The sequence below is a fragment of the Primulina tabacum genome, chromosome 9 (genome assembly GCF_025594145.1).
Source record: "Primulina tabacum isolate GXHZ01 chromosome 9, ASM2559414v2, whole genome shotgun sequence".
NCBI classification, from domain to species: domain Eukaryota; kingdom Viridiplantae; phylum Streptophyta; class Magnoliopsida; order Lamiales; family Gesneriaceae; genus Primulina; species Primulina tabacum.
In genome coordinates this window covers 37,593,955-37,616,327 of record NC_134558.1, presented here as the reverse complement: position 1 = coordinate 37,616,327, position 22,373 = coordinate 37,593,955, and the positions used below count along the sequence as shown (strand labels likewise).

Genomic DNA, 22,373 nt, shown 5'->3' with positions numbered 1-22,373 from the left:
AACTCCAATTTGCAGTAAATGTGAGTAAAATTGTCATATTTTATCATTCATATGGTGTTTCTCAACCAAAACAAATTATACCATCTAAAACGAATGTTTATATGTCCTTTAATAAATTGGAAATTATATTACAAAATCGCTGCCCAAATGAAAAACATCGATCGAACGTGAACTCTCAATCTTTTTATTCATCAACTACAGCTGATAGTTCTTCAAATATTATAAGTAAAGAAAATGGCAGCCATCATAACCTGCAAGAGAAATTATACATTTTCAATCTAAAGTGTGATACTTTTGAACAGATTAGATATCTCGCGAAATTTCTCGTCAAGATTTACGAATCCACAGCTTGATATATGATATTCTGAAAATTTAGTTTGCGTATGAAAAGTGAAAACTACGATATGAGAACTTACTTGGATCAACAGTGACAAGTATTGCCGTCCCTCCAAAATCACATGTTCCCCCTGCCACCTTAGTCCTTTGCCAATAGCTATTGAATGCATACGATGCATGTGCAAATAATGTGTTCGGTTCAAAACAAGATCCAGCTGATTGAATCTGATCACAGTCAGCTCCAGATCCACAAGCGTAGTTCATAGCCTCTTCGATGATTGGATCAGGAACCGAAGCCTTGGCTACGCACCATGTGGCCGTGATTGGGGTCATGTGAGGTGGTGGTGGCACGGTTGGAGGTGGGAAAACTATGGGTGGCAAGAATACACGTGGGCTTGGAACAAATCCATAAGGGGATGGAGTAATAAAGGGTGGGCTAGGCTCGTAACTGGGTGGGCTAGGCTCGTAATAAGGCGGGCTGGGCTCGTAGCTTGGAGGGCTAGGCTCGTAATAAGGTGGGCTTAATACTGGTTGAGTCGGAGTAGGGCCAGTGGGCACATTTGTGGGTGGATTGGGAACTACACTAGGTGGGCTCGGAATAATAATAGGTGGGTTAGGAATTGAGCCACTCTGAGGTGGTCCGTAAGTTGGGCCTTCTGGGCTTGGTACTGTTGAAGGTGGCAGAGGGGTAAGAGGGGGATAGACACAAAATGGAGGGGTGTTTTCGGGGAAGGGAAAAGGAGGAAGAGATTCATAGGGTGGTAAGGAGAATGGGGAACTTACGTAAGGGTCAGTATTTGATGAATCCAGAGGCAAGTTCATTTCTAACCTTCTTTTGGTTTGATGAAACTTTCTTGTAGGTTTAACGTTCGAACTTCTTGTGTGCTTCCAACTTCTAAATTTGTGAAATGTTTTTGTTGCATCTGTCGAAATATGGATTGATTAATTAGGCGAAATGGAAATATAAATCTGCAAACAAGTAGTACTTCAAATTGCTAGTGTTGTTCCAATGGGAGGTAAAAATTTCTCATCTCAATATACAAATATATGCCACATATCACATTTGGAGAAAAAAATTAAGTGACTCGGAGAGCAAATGCCAAAAGAATAGAACATGACTTACCACAGTGGACAGAACAAATGGCAGCAGAGAATGCATAGAGAGTTAGTAAAATGCATGACTTCATGAGAACTCCATTTCTCTCCATTGGGAACTCAAGAAAATGCGAAGAATTGTTTGTGTATTATTATGATCAAAGGCTTCAAAATTTAGGGAACCCTTGTCGATCGATGATACACTCTAGTGTTGATCCCTCAAAGGGTCATCAATAAAATTAATGGATGGCTTTATATAGAATGACCAAAGTGAAGATAATGAGAAGACAACTGAAAACTCAAGGTGACACTACATAATTTCTGGACTCATCTCTCCTAAAGTTACATGTGGGCCACATATAGTATATCTTATTATAATTCCATATATTTCGAGGTGCTTATTAATAATTTAAATCCCAAACAGATAATTATTGAGTATAGATGAATCTACGTTTCGAGAAACTAAGATATCGTTTGATTTGTGAGATAAAATGATATATGTCATAGAGATAATATATTTATTCATAACTTTAATCATTTACAAAACTTAAACACCAGAAGTTTTCATTTGCACCAAACGTTGTCGCGTATAATTTATTGATTTACTAGAAACCGATTTTTTTTTAAAAAAAGGGAACGACCATCATATCCCCTCAGCCACCCATGAAGCCGGCCCCTGTCGTTGGATAAAGGTTAGATTCATAGTTGAGATAGTTTGAGTTGATCAATACAAGAAAACCCGATTCTTTAAGGCAGGCCACTTTGCAGTGAGGTGATTAGAAATGTGTGCATGAAGAAATGTAAAAGCGTTGGATAAAAGCTGTGAGTTTGAATGCATATTTTAGTGAGAGTGTGTGTCTTTAGTTTGGCTTGGGTACTGCATATATGCTTGCCTTGACATGAGATAAAATCCAAAAAGTTGGAATTTTGGCGACCCTTTTCTTTTGCTTCCTTTCTACTCAAACTCGTTTCGCCTCCACATCTTCTACTTTCCACTCTTTTAATCAGACAAATTGTTGCTACGAGAATAAGAACAATTTACTTTGTTGTACATAAAATACGAACTCTCGTAACATATTTTAAATCGTTTCCTTAAATTAAAATTTACCTAACTCATTCGGTGCACAGGCTTGCCAGTAGATTTAGGCCGAATTTCAAATTCTTTATGTTGTACATTTTATTTTTGTATATATTGTTGGGTTTGGCCCAACTTTTTCCAAGCCCATAATCCAAAGCCCATTCCCTTGCACCTTGGCCTACTAGGTCATTATGTCTTATTATATAACACCCATTTGGTTCTCAGCAGCAAATGAGGAGCGTGAGATTTCTGAAGAGGCAGTAACTTGACATTGAGCGCCGTTCTCCTCATTCTTCTTCTAAGCGTAGTGTTCTTTGCTTGGTGCATAGTGAACTCTTCTCTTCTCCTTTTCTTCTCTATTTCTCAAGTGATATACGAGAGTGTGTGTGAGATCGGAAACTGCCCTCGGTTCTTAGTGCTATCTCGATCTTTGTCTTTTCAGTCTTGTTTTGAGTGTGCCTACTATGTGTGGTGAGATGTGTGCTTAGAGGCTATTTGCTTAGGGTTGAGTTGGTTATCAGTAACCGGGGTTTTGATCGGGAAACCTTTGTGGTCTTCGCCTTGGTTTACTGTGTATTTGGAGAGGCCAAAATCAGTTCGTCTGAGCCCGTTTTATTCTAACATATCATATTATATTGGTTATTGTTGTGGCTAAAAAGTTGCAGGTTGTCCAGCCAAGATTAGAGGAAGTTACGGCACCGACCGATGGGCTCCTAACAGTGGTATCAGAGCGATTGGTTACTGCTCGCCTTTCTGCCCGCCGTGCCGTCGACATCGGTTCGTCGGAATCTGAAACTCTTACTTAGGGTTTCGCTCTGGTATATTGGCTGGAACCTCTTTTACTGCATTTAGTAGCGTAACCGCTTGCCGCGGATTTATGTGCTGGGATTTGCTGCTGGTAGAACTCTAGGTTTTATGTGCTTGTTGAGTTTCCATTTCCGTGGCATAAAAGTTGATTCTGCTGTGTTCGTTTTGATCTTGTGTGATTTAAATTTTTCTTTGTGAAATTTTTTTTTTGTTAACTATCGTGTTTTTTGAAAATGGCTATGACTGGATATCAGATCTCGAACCTTTTAACGAAAAAACAGATTTTTCAATATGGCAGCAGAAAATGAAAGGTATTTTGGTACAACAAAGAGTTTTCAAAGCGATAGACTTGTCATATTCTGCTGCTGAAACCCCTGAAAAAAGTGCTGAAATGGATGAGTTTGTTTATTCGTCTATAATTTTGAACTTGTCTGACTCTGTGTTAAGAAAAGTTGGTAAACTGAAATCGGCTATGGAACTTTGGGAAAAATTAGAAGAACTTTATACTGAAACTTCGTTGCCCAGTAAATTGTTTTTGCTTGAGAAATTTTTCCGGTTCAAACTAGATTTAAACAAGGACATTGATGAAAACCTTGATGTGTTATCAAATTAGTTCAAGTTACTAAGCAAACAGGAGATAAGAATATTGATGATTACACCCCTATTGTTCTTTTAAATGTCATACCTGATTCTTACAGTGATGTTAAATCTGCTATTAAGTATGGTAGAGATCATGTAAGTTTAGAAACTGTTGTGAACGGCCTGAAAAAGCAAAGAGATAGATTTAAAAACCAATAAGGGTGGTAATAATTCTGGTGAGGTTATGTTTGTTAGAGGAAGGTCTCAACATAGATTTCAAAATCAAAAACCTTCAAACAACCATAACCAAGCGTTCGTTAAAAATAGAGGTAAGAGTAAATCAAGGTCTAAGTCAAAGCCCAAGAATAGAAAATGCTATAATTGTGGTGAAACTGATCATTATATTAAAGAGTGTTCTAGGCCTAAGCAAAACCAAAACAAAAACCAAAACTTTAAAAATCAGCATGATGACCATGCAAATATGGCTTCTGGTAGTGATAACATGGGTGATATTTTTATGGTGATTGAGATATGTGATGTGTCTGTGGTGAATTCTGTGCATTCAAGTTCTTTGTGTGAGAATGAATGGCTAGTTGATTCTGCGTGCACTTTCCACATGTCCCCATTTAAAAATCTGTTTTCTAGTTATAAAGAAGTGAAGCATGGGTCTGTTTCTATGACAAATGAAAAATTGTGTCAAGTTGCTGGTCTTGGTGATGTATCACTGAAATTTGATTCTGGTTATGTGTTAACTTTGAAAGATGTGAGGCATTTTCCAGATTTATGTCATAATTTGATTTCATGTGCTGCATTGGAAGATGATGGTTTACATGGTAGATGGGGAAATGAGTTTATGAAAATTATGAAAGGGTCTTTAGTGGTTTTCAAAGCTGCCAAAAAGAGAAACTTGTATGTTTGTCAATGCTAAATCTAAACCTTGTGTGCAAAATTCTGTGAATGTTGTCTTAAGTGACAAAACTGATTTGTGGCACAAAAGATTAGGTCACATGAGTTCTAAAGGTTTTGAAATTTTGCACAAAGATGGTTATTTTTGTAATGATAAATTGTCTTGTATGCCATTTTGTGATTCTTGTGTTCTGGGTAAACAGTGCAGAGTTAAGTTTCCAAATTTCCCTATTCCCAAACACTCTGTCACTTCTGAAATACTTGAGTATTTGCATGCTGATGTGTGGGATCCTGATAGTGTGCCAACGCATGGTGGAAATCAGTATTTTCTATCTGTTATTGATGATTTTTCAAGAAAAGTTTGGGTGTTTTAATGAAAAACAAATCTGATGTGTTTGAGAAGTTTAAAAACTGGAAAAACTTGATTGAAAATCAGACATGTAAAAAAATTAAAATTCTAAGAACTGATAATGGTCTTGAATTTTGTAATCGATTGTTTGACAATTTGTGTGCTGAATCTGGTATTCAAAGACATAGGACAGTCCCTTATACGCCTCAGCAAAATGGTATAGCTGAGCGTATGAATAGAACTTTACTTGAAATGGTGAGGTGTATGCTTGCAAGTTCTGGTCTTTCAAAAAAGTTCTGGGGTGAAGCTGTTTGTACTGCTGCTTATTTGATAAATAAGTCTCCTTCTGTGCCTTTGAATGGTAAGTGTCCAGAATCTGTGTGGTCTGGTACGCAAATTAATTTTTCAAACTTGAAAGTTTTTGGTTGTTCTGCTTTTGTGCATCAAAAAAATGACAAACTTGAACCTAGGTCCTGTGAAATGTGTTTTTATTGGCTATCCTGATGGGGTTAAGGGTTATAGATTATGGGTAAGGGACCAACCTGGTTTTAAAGTGTTAATCAGTAGGGATATTGTTTTCAATGAGTCTGAATTTCCCTGTTTATCTGTTCCTTTACCTACTCATGAACCTGACACTGCTCCAAACAATGTGGAGCATTTACTTGGTCCAAGTCATGATTCTGAAAATGTGCAGAATGCTCCTGATGTGAATGATTTACCTGAAAATCTCCCTGAAACTGTTTTTGATAATCAAGTTGATACTGATGCGCATGAAGAAATTGTTGAAAATATGCCTGAAACTGATCTTAGTGATTTGAATGATTATCAATTGGCTAGGGATAGGCCTAAAAGAAATATTAGGCAGCCACGACATTTTGATGATTTTCATATGACTTCTCATGCATTTAGTGTGTTTGAGTCAATTGATAATGTTGAACCAAAGTCATATGAAGAAGCTTTAAAATCTGAAAACTCTGTGCAATAGATAAATGCGATGAATGAAGAAATTAATTCGCTGCATGTTAACAACACTTGGATTCTTGTACCTAAACTTGAAAATTGTTCTGTTGTGGACTGTAAATGGTTATTTAAGGTCAAGAATGAATGTGAATATGTTAGATTTAAAGCTAGGTTAGTGGCTAAGGGCTTTACTCAAAAGGAAGGGATAGATTATACTGAAATATTTGCTCCTGTCGTAAAGTTTACTACTGAGAGAATCATGCTTGCCCTTGTTCCTCAGTTTGATTGGGAGTTGAACCAATTAGATTTTAAAACTACTTTTTTACATGGTGAACTTGATGAAAAAAATTTTATGAGGCAACCTGATGGTTTTGTTGATTCTAAGTATCTTGATCATGTTTGTTTGCTAAAGAAATCTTTGTATGGATTGAAGCAATCTCCTAGGCAATGGAACATAAATTTTAATGAATGCATGCTCTCTATGGATTTTACTAGAAGTAATTATGATCATTGCTTGTATTTCAAACACAATACTAAAGTTCCTGTTTTCTTGCTTATCTATGTGGATGATATGCTATTGATTAGTCCTTGTGTGAAAACTATTGATCATGTCAAAAATTGCTTGAGTGCTAAATTTGATATGAAATTCCTAGGAGATGCTAAACGTATTCTTGGCATGAACATTTATAAGGATAGAAAACGTTCAGTCATTTTGTTGAATCATGATACATATGTTAAGAAAATTTTGAGTAAATTTTCCATCTCGAATGCAAAACCAGTCAACGTACCTTTAGCTGGTCATTTTGTTCTAAGTAAAGAGCAATCCCCTAAAACCAATTTTGATGTTAAAAACATGAAGAATGTGCCATATCCAAATGCTATAGGTTCTGTCATGTATTTAATGGTTAGCACGAGGCCTGATATTGCATATTCTGTGAGTTGTTTGAGTCGGTATATGTCCTAATCCTGGTGTTTACCATTGGCTAGCTGTCAAATGGCTTTTGAGATATCTGAATGGTTCTGTAAAGCATGGTTTAAAATTTTCAAAATCTGATGTTGGTGTTAAATTGGTTGGATATGTGGATTCTAACTATGCAAATGACAGGGACAACAGAAAATCAACAACTTCTTATGTGTTTACATTGTGTGGTGCTTGTATTAGCTGGAAATCCCAATTACAACACATTGTTGCTCTTTCAACCACTGAATATGAGTATGTTGTTGTCACTGAAGCTTTAAAAGAAGCTATTTGGTTGAAAGGTCTTATTTCTGAAATTGGTTTTTTTGAAGGTGAAGTTTTAGTATTTTCTGATAGCCAGTCTGGTATACAACTGTGTAAGAATCATGTTTTTCATGATAGAACTAAACATATTGACGTTAGATTCCACTACATTCGTGATGTGGTTGCAAAAGGCATAGTCTATCTTGAAAAAATTCCTTCTCAATTCAATCCTGCTGATATGGGAACTAAGTGTTTGTCTGTTGAAAAATTCAGATCTTGTTTAAAAATTTTAAATTTTGATACTTCTGACTGATGTGTTCGGTTTCTGTTCTTTTTTGTAGCTTACTTGATGTTTGCTATAAATTGGTACTTGTACTAACTTTGTGTTTTCTGCAAGTGGGGCGATGATGATGGCTGTAGGTGCTTCTCATGTCCAGTGAACCGGTGTTGGGCCGAAAGGTGGAGAAATGTTGGGTTTGGCCCAAATTTTTCCAAGCCCATAACCCAAAGCTCATTCCCTTGCACCTTGGTCTGCTAGGTCATTATGTTTTATTATATAATACCCATTTGGTTCCCAGCAGCAAATGAGGAGCGTGAGATTTCTGAAGAGGCAGTAGCTTGATATTGAGCGTCGTTCTCCTCATTCTTCTTCTAAGCGTAGTGTTCTTTGCTTGGTGCATGTGAACTCTGCTCTTCTCCTTTTCCTCTCTATTTCTCAAGTGATATACGAGAGTGTGTGTGAGATCGGAAACTGCCCTCGGTTCTTAGTGCTATCTCGATCTTTGTCTTTTCAGTCTTGTTTTCGAGTGTGCCTACTGTGTGTGGTGAGCTGTGTGCTTAGGGGCTATTTGCTTAGGGTTGAGTTGGTTATCAGTAACCGGGGTTTTGATCGGGAAACCTTTGTGGTCTTCGCCTTGGTTTACTGTGTATTTGGAGAGGCCAAAATCAGTTCGTCTGAGCTCGTTTTATTCTAACATATCATATTATATTGGTTATTGTTGTGGCTAAAAAGTTGCAGGTTGTCCAGCCAAGATTAGAGGAAGATACGGCACCGACCGATGGGCTCCTAACATATATGTTAGGCAAAAACTTGTGTGAGACGGTCTTACAGGTCGTATTTTGTGAGACGGTTCTTTTATTTGGGTCATCCATGAAAAAGTATTACTTTTTATGTTAAGAATATTACATTTTATTTTGCATATCAGTAGTATTAACCCGTCTCACAGATAAAGATCCACGAGACTGTCTCTCAAAAGACCTACTCTATATGTCATACTCAATACACGTACAACATGTACTAAACAATCTACAATGTCTATAATATATAATAATACATCAACTCCTCCTTAGAACAATTATTTTGATCGTTTTAGTAAATTGACAAAAAAATATCCTTTATTTCATTCAACAAAAACTAATATAAGAACTTATTTTAGTAAATTTTAAAAATAAAGAAATAATTAGTTACCATAATTAATGAATTAGATTATAAAAAATAATTAATTACGTTAAAAATATAGGAATGCAAAATAATCGCGTGCTTGGGCTTGAGGAAAATTGTAGAGAAAAAGTTGAATTAGTCGATGTTAAATTAGTTTATTAAGTGTTCAGGGTATATTTGGATGTCGAATGAGTTGAATGTGGTGCTAAAGCAATTTTAAAAAGGACATCAAATAGCATCAGTTTTTTTTTTTAAAAAAGCCAGTATAATGTCAAAATGAAATATCATTTATTTTTTCGGAATAAAATAATATTATTTCGCTATTAATCTTCAACGGAATATTTTAAAATTATCAAAAAAAAAATATATACGACTAAAACTGAAATCTTAAAAAAAACATAAAAACAACATAGATTATTTTGTATGAAACTAGAGTTACAATTGGATGAAATGAAATTTTGTTTGCCGAAAAGATTTAAAACTTGAGATATTTGAAATCGTCAGTAATTATCAAACACAGGATTTTAAATTGAGTGTATGATATTCCTCTAATTTCAAATAATCTATCTGGACAAATCAAATGAATTTGAATCGTGAAAGGGAATTCTTGATTGATTACAAATAGCTCAAATCCATAGGACCTGAATACAAGTCGAGTTAAAACTTAGAAGCCGCCCTTTCTTTAGTATTGGTTTACTGAAGGTCCAATCCTCACCTTTATCACTTTATTTTTAGGCTTATTTGAGTCACTTAATTACTTGCTATTTGATAATAGTGGTTCGAACTTCTGGTGGCTAAATCAGTCTTTCAGTTTTAAAACACCACAAAGATTTATGGATAACCTTTTCCCTGGTTTATAATTTTTCCCCCATAATGATTGCTTAATTTTGTGGAAGATGGATGGAATCTGTTACTTTTGATTTTCATCGTTGAAATAAAGTTGGGGCATATCTATCACTTTCTAAAGTGGGAAACCTCTGGTCTTGTGTATCTGGTCTTGTTCAAACTAGAGTCATTCAAAATCAACTTGATCATTTATTAAGTTATTTTTCCAACTGATTTTATAAAAATTTAGGGAAATTAATATGATTATTTCCCGTTTTCAAGGGAAAAAAACAGTGCTAATTTTTAAGCTTGAACAAACCGATACTAGCGTGAGTGGGTTCAAATAGAGCAATTGAGAACTTTACCGGCTATATTAGTCAATTTGACACTTTGCCCAAGTGACCGATGTGTTTTCTCATTCAAGTGCTAATGCTCCAATATTTGCAACTAAAAAAATTCGGACGGGAAACAAATACAGAGAAGAGGGTTGGTGGGGAATCATGCCCATTTGGCAAGAAAAGACATACATCCAGCACCTAGAAGTAGTGAAGTATGTGCTCCTAACTGAAGTCTAATATTGCTCTGCATCCTGGGGTTCATGAAATCAGCTGCTAACAAATCAACCAGGGACATGTAAATCAAGATCCCAGATGATGCGGAGTTAAATATCCCTTCGACTATAAGAGGAGTGGAGCTATTCTCTTCGTACACTCTAGAAATCCCGATCCCGATCCCGATCCCTGCCGGAGTTGTGAGGGAGAAAAAAAGCATCATAATTGTCGTTGTTAGAGACTTGTAGTCCGCCTAATAACGCAACCAAGAACACACGTTAGCCATATCCAAACTAAAGAAGTCAAGAAGAGAGTGATTTAATGATCTTGTTTGATGGTGGCATGATTATTAGTCCCTACTAATGCTTAGAATCAACGTTCTTTGAATTTCTTGTTTCTTAATTCCTCTATCATTTTCTACATTCTTGGTTCCTAAAATGTGTACTGCTAACCTGGGAAATGCAGCCACCAAGCCCCATTCCTTCAAAAAACTGGTGAAAAGACAGGGCAACCATTAGAGGTTTTATGGTATCGCAACTTTCTGAAGCTCCCAGTGAAATTCCAATTATGACTGAGTGGACCACAATTCCCAGCTCCAATACCTGAAAAACAAAACAAAAGTGTCCCATTTTTTTTCCTTTTCCTTTAAACTTTAACCAAGAACTTCAAGGGCGAATAAATTCCTGGTGAGATCCCCTCCTACGAAAAGAGGATGGATCGCAGGTTATTCAAATTTGTTCGAGGGCCGCAGGTGAATAATCCAAAACTGAATAGTGTTAATTATACTTTCCTGGAGGAAAGTAGAGATGTCTCCGTTGTTACCTATACCTACCTGTGATATTATACGCTGTCGGACAAGGTCCATAGAACTCTTATCATGTGATGGAATGGCAGCTCCATGAGCATGTCCGTGTGTGGCATGTGTATGTACATGTACATGACCAGCATGCTCATCATCAACCCCAACTTCTTCATCCACATTCACTAGCTTTGACTTGTTGAAATGCATCTTCTTGTACAAGCTTGTTGCAACTGTATCCACGGCCAGTGTTCCGATACATGCCATCATCGTGACAAAACCCGTGAAGGGAAACTTCCCCCATGGGTTTTCGTTGAGGCAAGGGGATGTCAAGGTGCGGAATGCTTCAGGAAGAATGTGAATGAATCCGGTGGCTAGAATAACTCCAGCAGCAAATGCTTTGATCATGAAGAATAAGTCATTTTCGGGTCGAAATATATGGACTTTTCTCCCGAGAAGGGGGGTGCTCACGCCAATGCCACCGGCAACGAGTATTGCAGCGATGGACAAAAGTTTGTACTTGAGGACTTCGTTCTTCTCGCTTTGCTCGCTACTGCTGTTGCATGTGCAGTCACCGGATACCTTACTCGGGATTAAAAGCAGGGTAAGGGATGAAAAGATTATAAGCTTTTGAGAATGGAGCAGAAGACTAGTCATGGTGGAATAGAAGCTGGGGGATTAAGATTTCTGAGATTTTGAAGTGGGAAGTGTGTCTCTTTCACCCCTTCTTTTGTAGGAAGAGAAGTGTGTGATCGCTTGCTAATGCTTGGTTTGTGGAATATTTTGGATGGTAACAAATGAAAGAAGAAGAACCGTGTCCTAAAGAACTCTATGTTTCTGATTTTCTAATTCACCATTTTAAATGGTAAGTGACTATTAAATTATATCTTATAGCTATTTAAATAAAGGGCACATATACATACATATATATATATATATAAATTTGTTGTGCAATTTAACAGATATGGGAATTTGGGTTGACTTTTACTCCATATAGTGTAGCATTATAAATCATTTTCTATTTTTGTCACACTAGCTAGTTGGATGAGCACATATTGTCCATGTAAATATTAAGTTCATTCATCCAGCTGTCTACATTCATTGGAAGCAAAATGTTCTTGAATGAGATGATATATGACCCAGGGGATGGCAGTGATTTAAGATATAATTATTCTTATAAAAGTTTTAAAATAATTTAGGCACATTAAATGTAAACCGTGAGTGCCTAAAATTGTGTTATTCTGTTCAACGATACGTGCTTAATTAACTTGTAGGAGGACCAAGTTGGGTTGAAATGGAAACAAGATGTTGTCATGCAATCCCAATGTGCTACAAGGTTTTGCATAGTAGTTTTCATCGAACTAAAACCTTCATTATGTCGCCATACTTCTCTTATTTTAATTTGTTGCTAAGTTTAATTCCATACTGATGTCAATTGTATTAATCTATTGATCATTTAGTGGATGTGGTTGGAATATAGACTAAGTACGTGTAACGGAATAAATCTTATGTTTTTATATGATTTATTTTTATGTTATACCAGCGAACGACGCATATGCGATACATGTATGAAATCATTACAATTACGTACATGAATCATGATAATTAATATATGGAGTTGATTCATTAAATTCTGTTATAATTTTTAGTTATTATTTGGATAACGATAATGAAATTATATTAAAAATTTTAGAGATAATATTTGAATTTTTAAAGTGGATTAGATATTTTAGTTATGAGTAAATTATAAGAAAAATATTATTTATCTTAATGAATGTAGAATATACATTTCAATTATACAATACGTAAAATGTGAAAATACGACTCAAATTACTTACACTTTGTAATATGTCTAAGATACATGTCATTTCAAGTACATCTTTCAAATCTCTCCCCAAATTAAACACTCTCTAATCTCTTCTAATCAAATTATTTCATTTAAACGCAAATCTTATGTTGCATTTGGATTAAAGAATTTGAGTGAATTTGATTTCAAATTCATACATCAAATCAATTATATTCATTTGACTCGAAATTAGAATGAAATATTTGAAATCATTTATGATGTTTATATTTTTTTTTACTTCAATTTCAAATTCAACCTTAAATATAGTCATTTTGAAATACATACATTTCCTTTAATTTTTAATTCTTTTCGCGTTTTATAAATTACTTTTTTCAGCTTTTTTCAATTACTTGAAGACTTTATTGTTCGTCGATTATCATTATCGAGTTCACTGATTATCATTACATTCCTCACACCCAAGTTCCGTGGTCCAATTAGGTCATCGACGCAGTGGATGAACTGGGCAACGGCCCAACATAAAGTCCGTTGTATCTTGAGGAATTCGGACTTTCCAAAAAGCAAACCCGACCCGGATAATATCTGTGACTATAAAAGAACTTCACCGTCACTCTTCGCCATCACACGACAATAATGCAGTTCCATCGCGTCTCAGATCCACTGCATTTTGAGTATGTAGGTGTATGATTTTTCCCTAAACATTTCAAATCTATTGCTTCTCTCTGTATTTTCTAATTTCAGCGAGAAGTTTGGTGCAGAAATGGAATCGTCGACAGCGTTTTTCAATCAGCTCAAGGTGCAACGTCTGAATTTTGATCTTCTTTTTTCATTTACCATCATTTTCATGCTAATTACTTTGATATTTTGATGAACAGACAGCGGAACCATTTTTCTTACTAGCAGGTCCGAATGTGATCGAATCGGAGGATCACATTCTCTACATGGCGAAGCAGATCAAGGCTATCACTTCTAAGTAACGTCGTATATCGGAATATCTGTGTAGTTTGCTTAAAAGTAATTTGTGTTCGAAGAGTCATGAAACTGATCATATTATTTTTGTCACTTCCAGACTTGGATTGCCATTGGTTTTCAAGTCGAGTTTTGACAAAGCTAATAGAACATCTTCTAAGTCGTTTCGTGGACCTGGCTTGAGTGACGGCTTGAAGGTAGGTATCTGTTGTTAATGAGCGTATTATTGATCTTGAGTAAAAACAAAATTGTGTACAGTATGCATTATATATATGCATGTTCTGGTAACTATTTGTTGACCCACTGGTCAATTTCTAATTAACACGTTATTGACTAAGTATTCAGTTGACTAGGACACTCCGGTTGGTAGACTATGTAACATCCCCCCTCAAGCTCGGAGTAAATTCAACATGCCGAGCTTGGACACTAGAACATGATGCTGATTAGAGCCAAGTGCCTTTGTCAATATATCCGCAGGTTGCGAGTGAGTGGAAATATGTGATGTTGCAATGGTGTGGTCCCTAATCTTCTCGCGAATGAAATGACAGTCAATATCGATATATTTAGTGCGTTCATGGTATAACGGGTTAGCGGCGATGTGAAGGGCAGCTTGATTGTCACAATGAAGCAAAGTAGGAATCTCAAAATGTAACCCCATATCAGTTAGAAGGCCGCGCAACCATACAATCTCACAAGTTGTGGAAGCAATTGACCTATATTCAGCTTCCGCCGAAGAACGAGAGATCGTGTTCCGTTTCTTGGATTTCCAAGAGATAGGTGAATTGCCAAGTGTAACAAGATAACCAGAAATTGATTTACGACTCATGGGGCAGGAGGCCCAATCTGAATCACAGTAGGCATAGAGGCGAAAATCACAAGAAGATGATAAAAAGATACCCATGCCCGGGGAACCCTTAAGGTAGCCAACGACTCTTTCAGCAGCACGCAAATGAGAGATCTTTGGTGTTTGCATGAATTGACTAAGGTGTTGGACGGCAAAGCAAATGTCTGGACGAGTAATTGTGAGATAAATGAGACGTCCGATAAGCCGTTGATACATAGTGGGGTCAGAAAGAAGGGAGTCAGTTGAAGTAGAGACGCATGTGGAAGCCAAGCTTGTATCGAAGTCAGGTGTGGTTAACTTGAGGTGTAGTTCCATAGGAGTAAGGTGAGGCTTACAACTAGCCATGCCAACCTCAGAAATCAACTCGAGTGCATATTTGCGTTGGTTTAAACATATTCCATGTTTCGACCGAGCCACTTCAAGACCCAAGAAATACTTGAGAGTGCCCAAATCTTTAATCGCAAAGTGAGAGTGAAGATAAGTCTTCAAGGCTTCTATAGAAGTGGAATCATTCCCGGATATAACGATATCATCGACATAAACCAATAGAATGGTAATAAGGGCATCTTGACGCTTAATAAAAAGTGAATGATCATGTACAGATTGGACGAAACCATGCTGAATCATCACAGAACAGAATTTGGAACTCCATTGGCGTGAGGCCTGTTTCAAAGCGTATAGGGACTTCAGTAGTTTGCAAGCATGATTTTTTTTGTGTGGGTGCTCAAAACCTTGAGGAATGGACATGTAGATGTCTTCTGTAAGATCTCCTTGTAAAAATGCATTAGTGACATCCATTTGGAATAAAGGACAGTGTTTTGCAGCAGCAAGGGCAAGGAGGCAGCGGACAGAGACGATTTTGGCAACCGGAGAAAATGTATCATGATAATCTATTCCATGTTGTTGAGTGTAGCCCTTGGCAACAAGCCGAGCTTTGAATTTGTTGATGCTACCATCAGCATTGTACTTAATCTTGTAAATCCAACGACAACCAACAGTTTTCTTGCCCGGAGGGAGTGGTACAATTGCCCATGTTTTGTTAGCTTCAAGGGCTTCAATTTCAACTTCCATAGCCTTTTGCCAACGTGGATCAGCGGAAGCTTCTTTATAAGATGTTGGTTCTGTTAATTGGGAAATGGAAGCAAGAAAGGACTGGTGGGATGGAGAGATATGATCGTAACTAAGATATTTGGATAAGTCATACGGTAGAGCAGCAGGAGATGAAGTAGTTAAGGTAGAACAAATGAAGTCCTTTGTCCAAATGGGTGGTTTGGATTGTCGGGAAGGTCGTTTAGGAGGAATATGAGGTGAAATATGAGATGTGGGGCTAGGAGGTGGAACAATCGGTGTTGAGTGTAATGCATCATCATCATGTATATCAGAATTCAGTGAGGGCCAAGGAGAAATGTGGCAGATGACTGGGGTGAGGCTGCAAATGGAAAGACATCCTCATGAAAAATGATATCCCGTGACACAACAAACTGTTGTGTTGAAGGATTAAGGAGTTTGAAACCTTTTTGATGAGATGGAAAACCAAGAAAAACGTAAGGGGTGGCTCGAACATCAAACTTATGACTGGGACGAAGATTGGTGGCATAACACAAGCAACCAAGCACTTTAATATGATCAAATGTTAGAGCTTTCTTGAAAAGGATTTCATACGGGGTTTTGTTCGCAAGTAGTGGAGTGAGTGCGATTGATCAAATACACAGCGTGCAATACACATTCACCCCAATATTTATCAGGAATAGAACCTTGAAATTTAAGGGCACGAGCCACGTTAAGTATATGTCGGTGTTTGCGTTCAACAAGCCCATTTTGTTGGGGCGTGTATGAGCATGAACTCTGATGGATGATGCCAAGAGAAGTGAAGAGAGCATTACACTCGGTGGTAAAAAATTCAGAACCATTATCAGTCCTGACATTCTGAATTTGGGTGTGAAAGTGAGTTGAATTCTCAATGAGTCTCAGAATTTGAGCATATTGAGTAGGGGTAAAATGTACTCCAGAAGATGGAAGAGATTGTGATTCAGCAGTAGTTTTAGATGCATCACTGATCGAGGTGTTAGCAACGGCTCGAGTATTCCTTGAGCTGGGCTTAAAACCTTTGTTTTGAGGAAATTTTTTGTGCAGCTTATGCCCTGGAGGATAGCCAATCAAACGAAAACAATATTCCTTTGTATGTCCTGGTACAGAGCAATGATCACACTTGACTATCTCTGAATGCTTGGAAGAGGAAGAGTAGAAGGCTGTTGTGGGAGCATCTGAGATCGGTTGGAAAACCAGCACATTTCGATGTGCTTCTTCTTGACAGAGAAGTGAATAGGCTTGACTCACAGAAGGAAGCGGATTCATCAAGAGGATCTGACTTCGAATTGAGCTATAACTGTCATTAAGCCCCATGAGAAACTGAATCAATCGTTGTTGCTGCTCGTGTTCAACATATGCTCTGGAGTTAGGACAATCACAAGACGGTGAAGTTATCAATGAGGCCAGCTCATCCCATAACTGCTTGAGCTTCGAGAAATATACGAAAATGGTGGTCGATCCTAATATCTCGATGTATTGCATAAATTCTGGAACCACAAATTTTGTCAAATCGTTCCTTAAGATCTGCCCAAACACTGGATGCATCATTCGCGTAAACAAGTCCGCAAAAGATCTCTTTAGAAACCGAAGAAAAAATCCAAGACAACACAACCGCATTACATCGCTCCCACTGATATAATGTTGGAGAATTTGCAGCTGGTTTTCTACAGGTTCCGTTGATGAATCCCAGCTTATTTTTAGCTTGGAGTGCGATCTTCATTGCTCTGCTCCAAATACTATAATTCTCAGATCCAATTAATGGATCAACAACAAGAGACGTACCAGGAGCATCGGATGGATGCAAATACAATGGATCGTTGAAGCTGAAAGTTGATGTCGGATTCGCCATGATTTCGCACAAAAAAAAATTGCAATGTGTGCGCAATTCCTCAAAGTCACTCTGCAATGTGTGCGTATAATTCCTCGAAATCACTCTGAATCACTCAAGAGTGAAGCTGCCGACCTGCTGCATACACATCAAGATCGAGAAAAGAAACCGCTCTGATACCATGTTAATGAGCGTATTATTGATCTTGAGTAAAAACAAAATTGTGTACAGTATGCATTATATATATGCATGTTCTGGTAACTATTTGTTGACCCACTGGTCAATTTCTAATTAACACGTTATTGACTGAGTATTCAGTTGACTAGGACACTCCAGTTGGTAGACTATGTAACATCTGTTGATATTACCTTTTGAGTGTGATTTGTTCTGTGTAATGCAGTCAATTTTAACTCAATTTTATGTAGGATTTTATGAAATGCACATTATAGCGAGCTCTCCTGTTTTTGTGTTTGCAGATTCTTGAGAGAGTGAAAACCACTTATGATATTCCAATAGTTACTGATGTACATGAGGCAACTCAGGTTAATGGAAAGCATTAGGTTAATGGACACATTCTTTGAGAGCCTAAATCTGTTATGGGCCTAATGGCAAGGTCCCACACTGTTCTTTGGTCCATAATCTATAAGCCAATTGCTTCCCTCGCGATATTCTTCATTGAACCAAAGTTTTGACGGAGAACTCACCGAGCTAGCTGGCTCAGTGGCTTGTGAGAAGATCCTGTCGAACTAACCCATGAAGGTTCACTTGTGATGCCATGCTATTACAAGAATGATTGTACTTACTAGCTTTCCTGGAAAGAAAGTTCTCTAATCTCTGCCACAAGCACCGGAACCTCCTTGGATAAGGATTTAGATTAAATGCCATTACTGGATTTTTTCGGCAGCTGAACTACTGCCACCTTTCCCATTCTCACATGCATTTGAATTATTTGAGCTACAATTGGCCTGGATTGGAGTTAAAGAGAAGGGGATGCTCCAGCAAGATGTCCTCTTGCATTTCTCTCTTGCATTGGATTTCCTTAATGTTTCTGACTGTCTTGTGGACCACTGTCAGATTGAGTCATTATTTGACATGAATGTGGGGACCACTGTCAGATTGAGTCATGATTTGACATTGTAGTTCCTGATTGTCATGAATGTTTATCGTATCATGCTAATCATGTACTTACTTGAATAACTGATTTTTTTCAGTGTGAAGCTGTTGGCAAGGTTGCTGACATAATTCAGATTCCTGCTTTCTTGTGCCGGCAGGTAAATTTTACTCTCCTTTGATGGACAACCAATTACTTCCTTGCTAGTGTACATACTTTTGGTAATATTTAGCATTAGCCTGTAATTCAACACCGTTATGCCACCAGTGTCAATTGGATTTCTTGCTTCTTGGAACAGACAGATCTTCTTGTTGCAGCTGCTAAGACTGGGAGGATTATTAATATCAAGAAAGGGCAATTTTGTGCTCCTTCTGTAAGCAATTTCATCCCCAGTTTTTTCATTTTTCCTCCAAACTAAAGTGGTCATGTTTTGATACCATTTTTCAGCACTATGGTATTATGGTCAGTTGGTTTTGTAGGTCATGGCAAACTCTGCTGAAAAGATTAGGATGGCCGGAAATGAAAATGTTATGGTTTGCGAGAGAGGCACAATGTTTGGCTACAGTAAGTTCATTAACTTCGTGAGCACCCGGTGTTAGATGAACAGCTAAGATATTCAAGAATGTGTGATTGATGGATATGAAGCTTTGCTGTAGGTTTGATCCTGCAAAATCTTTTCTCTAAGCAAAAGAAGCTGATCTCACGAATAAAATTTCTTTGAATCGTGCGTTAAAAGTGAATACCTTTTCAGTTTTGTAATACACTGTTTGATTGTGATGGAGAAAGGTTTCTTGCAAATTTTTTTAGAATGCTCTGCGATTGAAACTAAACAGTGGAATTAACATGTTCATAACAGTATTGGACTAACTTAATTTTGTCTATTATACAGATGACTTGATTGTTGATCCACGAAATTTGGAGTGGTTAAGGGAGGCCAATTGTCCCGTTGTAAGACTGTCAAACCATTCGTATCTGTGTACATGATACTACTTTTGGCACATTAAGGATACACATTCTCTAGAATCATTTCCTTTGTGGCACATCTTGTTCCTGCATGTGTTGGTTATTACTTCATAGTTTCTAATTTGAATAACTCTGTTTCAGGTGGCCGACATAACACATTCACTACAACAACCCGCCCGCTGGGAGAAAGGTATGTATTACAGGCAACATTTGCATTTACTGGCACAATCATGGACCATGTATTGTTTGAATCAGGTAGAATGATTATTTCCAAATCACTTGCTTAGATCTTGTTGGCAAGCTCTCTCCCTTTCAAATCGTGGCCATAAAATTTGTGATCATTCCAGATACATGCCACTAGGCAGTTATTAATGACATAATGCCAACATAAATTCATAAAATCGGATTTCTGCGTAGATGATTTTCAATGACACGATTTATGAAGAATTTTTATGCCACAAGAAAATGACCTAAGAAAGCCATGTATCATTCCTCTTCGCATAGCAATCATTCTATTTTATCATGAGCTTCGTAGCCACGTTAATGATTAGCATTTCTGTTATTTGTACAGCTGGAAGGTGGTGGTGTTGCTAGTGGTGGTCTTCGAGAACTCATACCTTGCATTGCAAGGACTGCGGTAGCTGTTGGAGTGAACGGTATTTTTATGGAGGTAAAGCACCTATTGCATGGATATGGGTATAGATATCATATCGAATATGATCCGGATACAACGATACGAAAATTTTTAAAATATAAGATACGATACAGTTATGATACGACAATTATTAAAAATATATATATATAATATTAATATTAAAAATTGTAGAGATATACGTATTTATATAAATATATTGTAAAAATATATATACATATTTATGTAAATATATACAATGTATAATTTCGGAGCAGTGATTTAAAAAAAAGACCAAAAAAATTCAATTTCTTTTCGAACGTATCCAAAAACATGTCCCCGCCGTGTTCATGGCGTATCCGACTGGTCAAACATGCAAAAAGTCAACGACACCGATTTTTCCGTATCCAATACGTATATCCGTGTGTCATATCTGTGTCCGATACTTCAAAAAAAAAATTAGGAGTGTCCATGATATAATATAGCACAAATCATTTCTGGCATGAATATGTTTCCCGTGTGAAAATTTTTCTCTTCACTAGGAAAGTTATTTTTCAAACTAATTATTTGCATTTCAATATCTACTTTTTGATGAGTATGCTTTTATAATTTATAATAATAATGTATCTGTCTAGGTGCATGACGACCCTTTAAATGCTCCTGTTGATGGTCCAACTCAGTGGGTAAGTTTCATGCGTTCGAAATATCTCTTGGGCTCTTTTAATTCAATCCGCAGAAGAATCCAAATTTAGGTATGCTGGTTGGAACAGTATTAATTGTTTCCCATGTTCATTTATGCTATTATAGCCCCTTCGCCATTTGGAGGAACTGTTGGAAGAACTCCTAGCCATTGCTGTAAGTTTCTTTAGACTTGCCTTTTATGTTCACGATTAGATAACCTATTGTATATGGTGGGGTTAATTTATATTTATTGTCGTATATTTTACTTCAATTTGAGTTCTTTTACGTTTGAACTAGCATGACTACTCTTACCAGTCCTCACTGTCATACTCCCGTTTTGGTTCCTCTCCCTATCAAAATACTAACGATTTTCGAAAAGAAATCCTTATTCCCCACTGAATCATCTTTCATGCGTGTTCTGTGGATAATTTTTTGAAACCGTTTTAGTTTTAGATTTTCTTTTTTATCTTCCCATCGATTGGATGTCTGGTGATGTGGCAAAAATCTTATCCTTATATCATACATGGATTTGTCTTCATAGAGGGTTAGCAAGGGGAAGCAACATTTTCAATTCGATCTCACCCCATTCCGTTCGTGATTTGGACCACGTTTTTTCGGTAATATCCTATATCCTAACTGTATTACAAGCAATTTCTTGCACGGTGCGTGGGAATTTTTTCTGCTGGATAGCTTGTTTGATGTTTAAAAATCCATAGATGCTAATTATTATAATCATTGGGTGATTTAATATTCCTTGATTTTATAATAAACGGCTGCGTCTGTTGGTAAATCCGAGTGGATTTTCACCACTGCAAAGAAATGTAGCTTTGTTATCATTAACTATTAAGTGTCACTACGTCGTTCTAAATAAATGTATCTCATTAACAATTTGTATTAGATAAAATATGTTTAATTTAGATTGAATAATTAGCTTTGGGAAAAAAATTTAAAAAAATGATTGCTAATATTATGTGCATTTAAAATCATTATTATTGTTCACGCAAGTGCTTAAATTTTGAGGGAGCAATCCTCGATAGTTAAGTATTCATAAAATATCCAAAGACTAGGATGTATTTGAATAAAAGATTTGATATCCGTATTTATAAACGATTCAAGCCGAACACCATCTTAGAATACTTGAAATTTTATCCAGCACCTAATTAACCGATTAATTTCTACACAGCTTATCTAGCTGTGCGGATAGATGCAGCTTCTAGCTGTGCGGATAGATGCAGCTTGAGAGATTTCCCTCAATTTAAACAAAAATTGAGATGAAATCTTGAAGTGAGTTTAGATACAGAAGTGATAGGTTGTGGTTTGAAAAAACATTTATACAAGTTTAATTTTTTTAAGTATTTTTATTAAGAAAAAGAAAGCGATTTTATTGTTTGAGTATATGTTAGTCTAGTTTTTATTTTTAATTTTAAATAGAAGAATAAATTTTAAAAGCAGAAGTTTTAGCATCTAAATTACATTATTTTTTAAAGAAATTTTTTTTTTTTACG

The 22,373-nt window shown here is 36.7% G+C and overlaps 3 protein-coding genes across 3 annotated transcripts; 1 reads left to right on the top strand and 2 right to left on the bottom strand.

The window, feature by feature from the left end:
- Nucleotides 1-76: 76 nt before the first annotated feature.
- LOC142555830 (uncharacterized) lies at nt 77-1,684 on the bottom strand. Its single transcript, XM_075666934.1, has 3 exons — nt 1,460-1,684; nt 417-1,259; nt 77-251 (listed from the first exon to the last, which is right to left on the bottom strand). The coding sequence occupies exons 1-3, from the start codon at nt 1,542-1,544 to the stop codon at nt 220-222; spliced, it is 960 nt and encodes a 319-aa protein (XP_075523049.1). The 5' UTR covers nt 1,545-1,684; the 3' UTR covers nt 77-219.
- An 8,341-nt stretch (nt 1,685-10,025) lies between these two features.
- LOC142556696 (zinc transporter 1-like) lies at nt 10,026-11,821 on the bottom strand. Its single transcript, XM_075668177.1, has 3 exons — nt 10,982-11,821; nt 10,602-10,751; nt 10,026-10,402 (listed from the first exon to the last, which is right to left on the bottom strand). Exons 1-3 carry the CDS (start codon nt 11,603-11,605, stop codon nt 10,097-10,099), a joined length of 1,080 nt encoding a protein of 359 aa, XP_075524292.1. The 5' UTR covers nt 11,606-11,821; the 3' UTR covers nt 10,026-10,096.
- Nucleotides 11,822-13,190: 1,369 nt separating this feature from the next.
- Nucleotides 13,191-21,758, top strand: LOC142555828 (2-dehydro-3-deoxyphosphooctonate aldolase 1-like). Its single transcript, XM_075666932.1, is given in 14 exon segments — nt 13,191-13,548; nt 13,628-13,725; nt 13,822-13,918; nt 17,959-18,024; nt 18,694-18,753; nt 18,892-18,966; nt 19,073-19,157; nt 19,483-19,541; nt 19,698-19,730; nt 19,732-19,746; nt 20,128-20,226; nt 20,823-20,870; nt 20,995-21,042; nt 21,410-21,758. Coding segments are annotated over 14 exon segments (876 nt in total). The 5' UTR covers nt 13,191-13,512; the 3' UTR covers nt 21,467-21,758.
- Nucleotides 21,759-22,373: the final 615 nt, after the last annotated feature.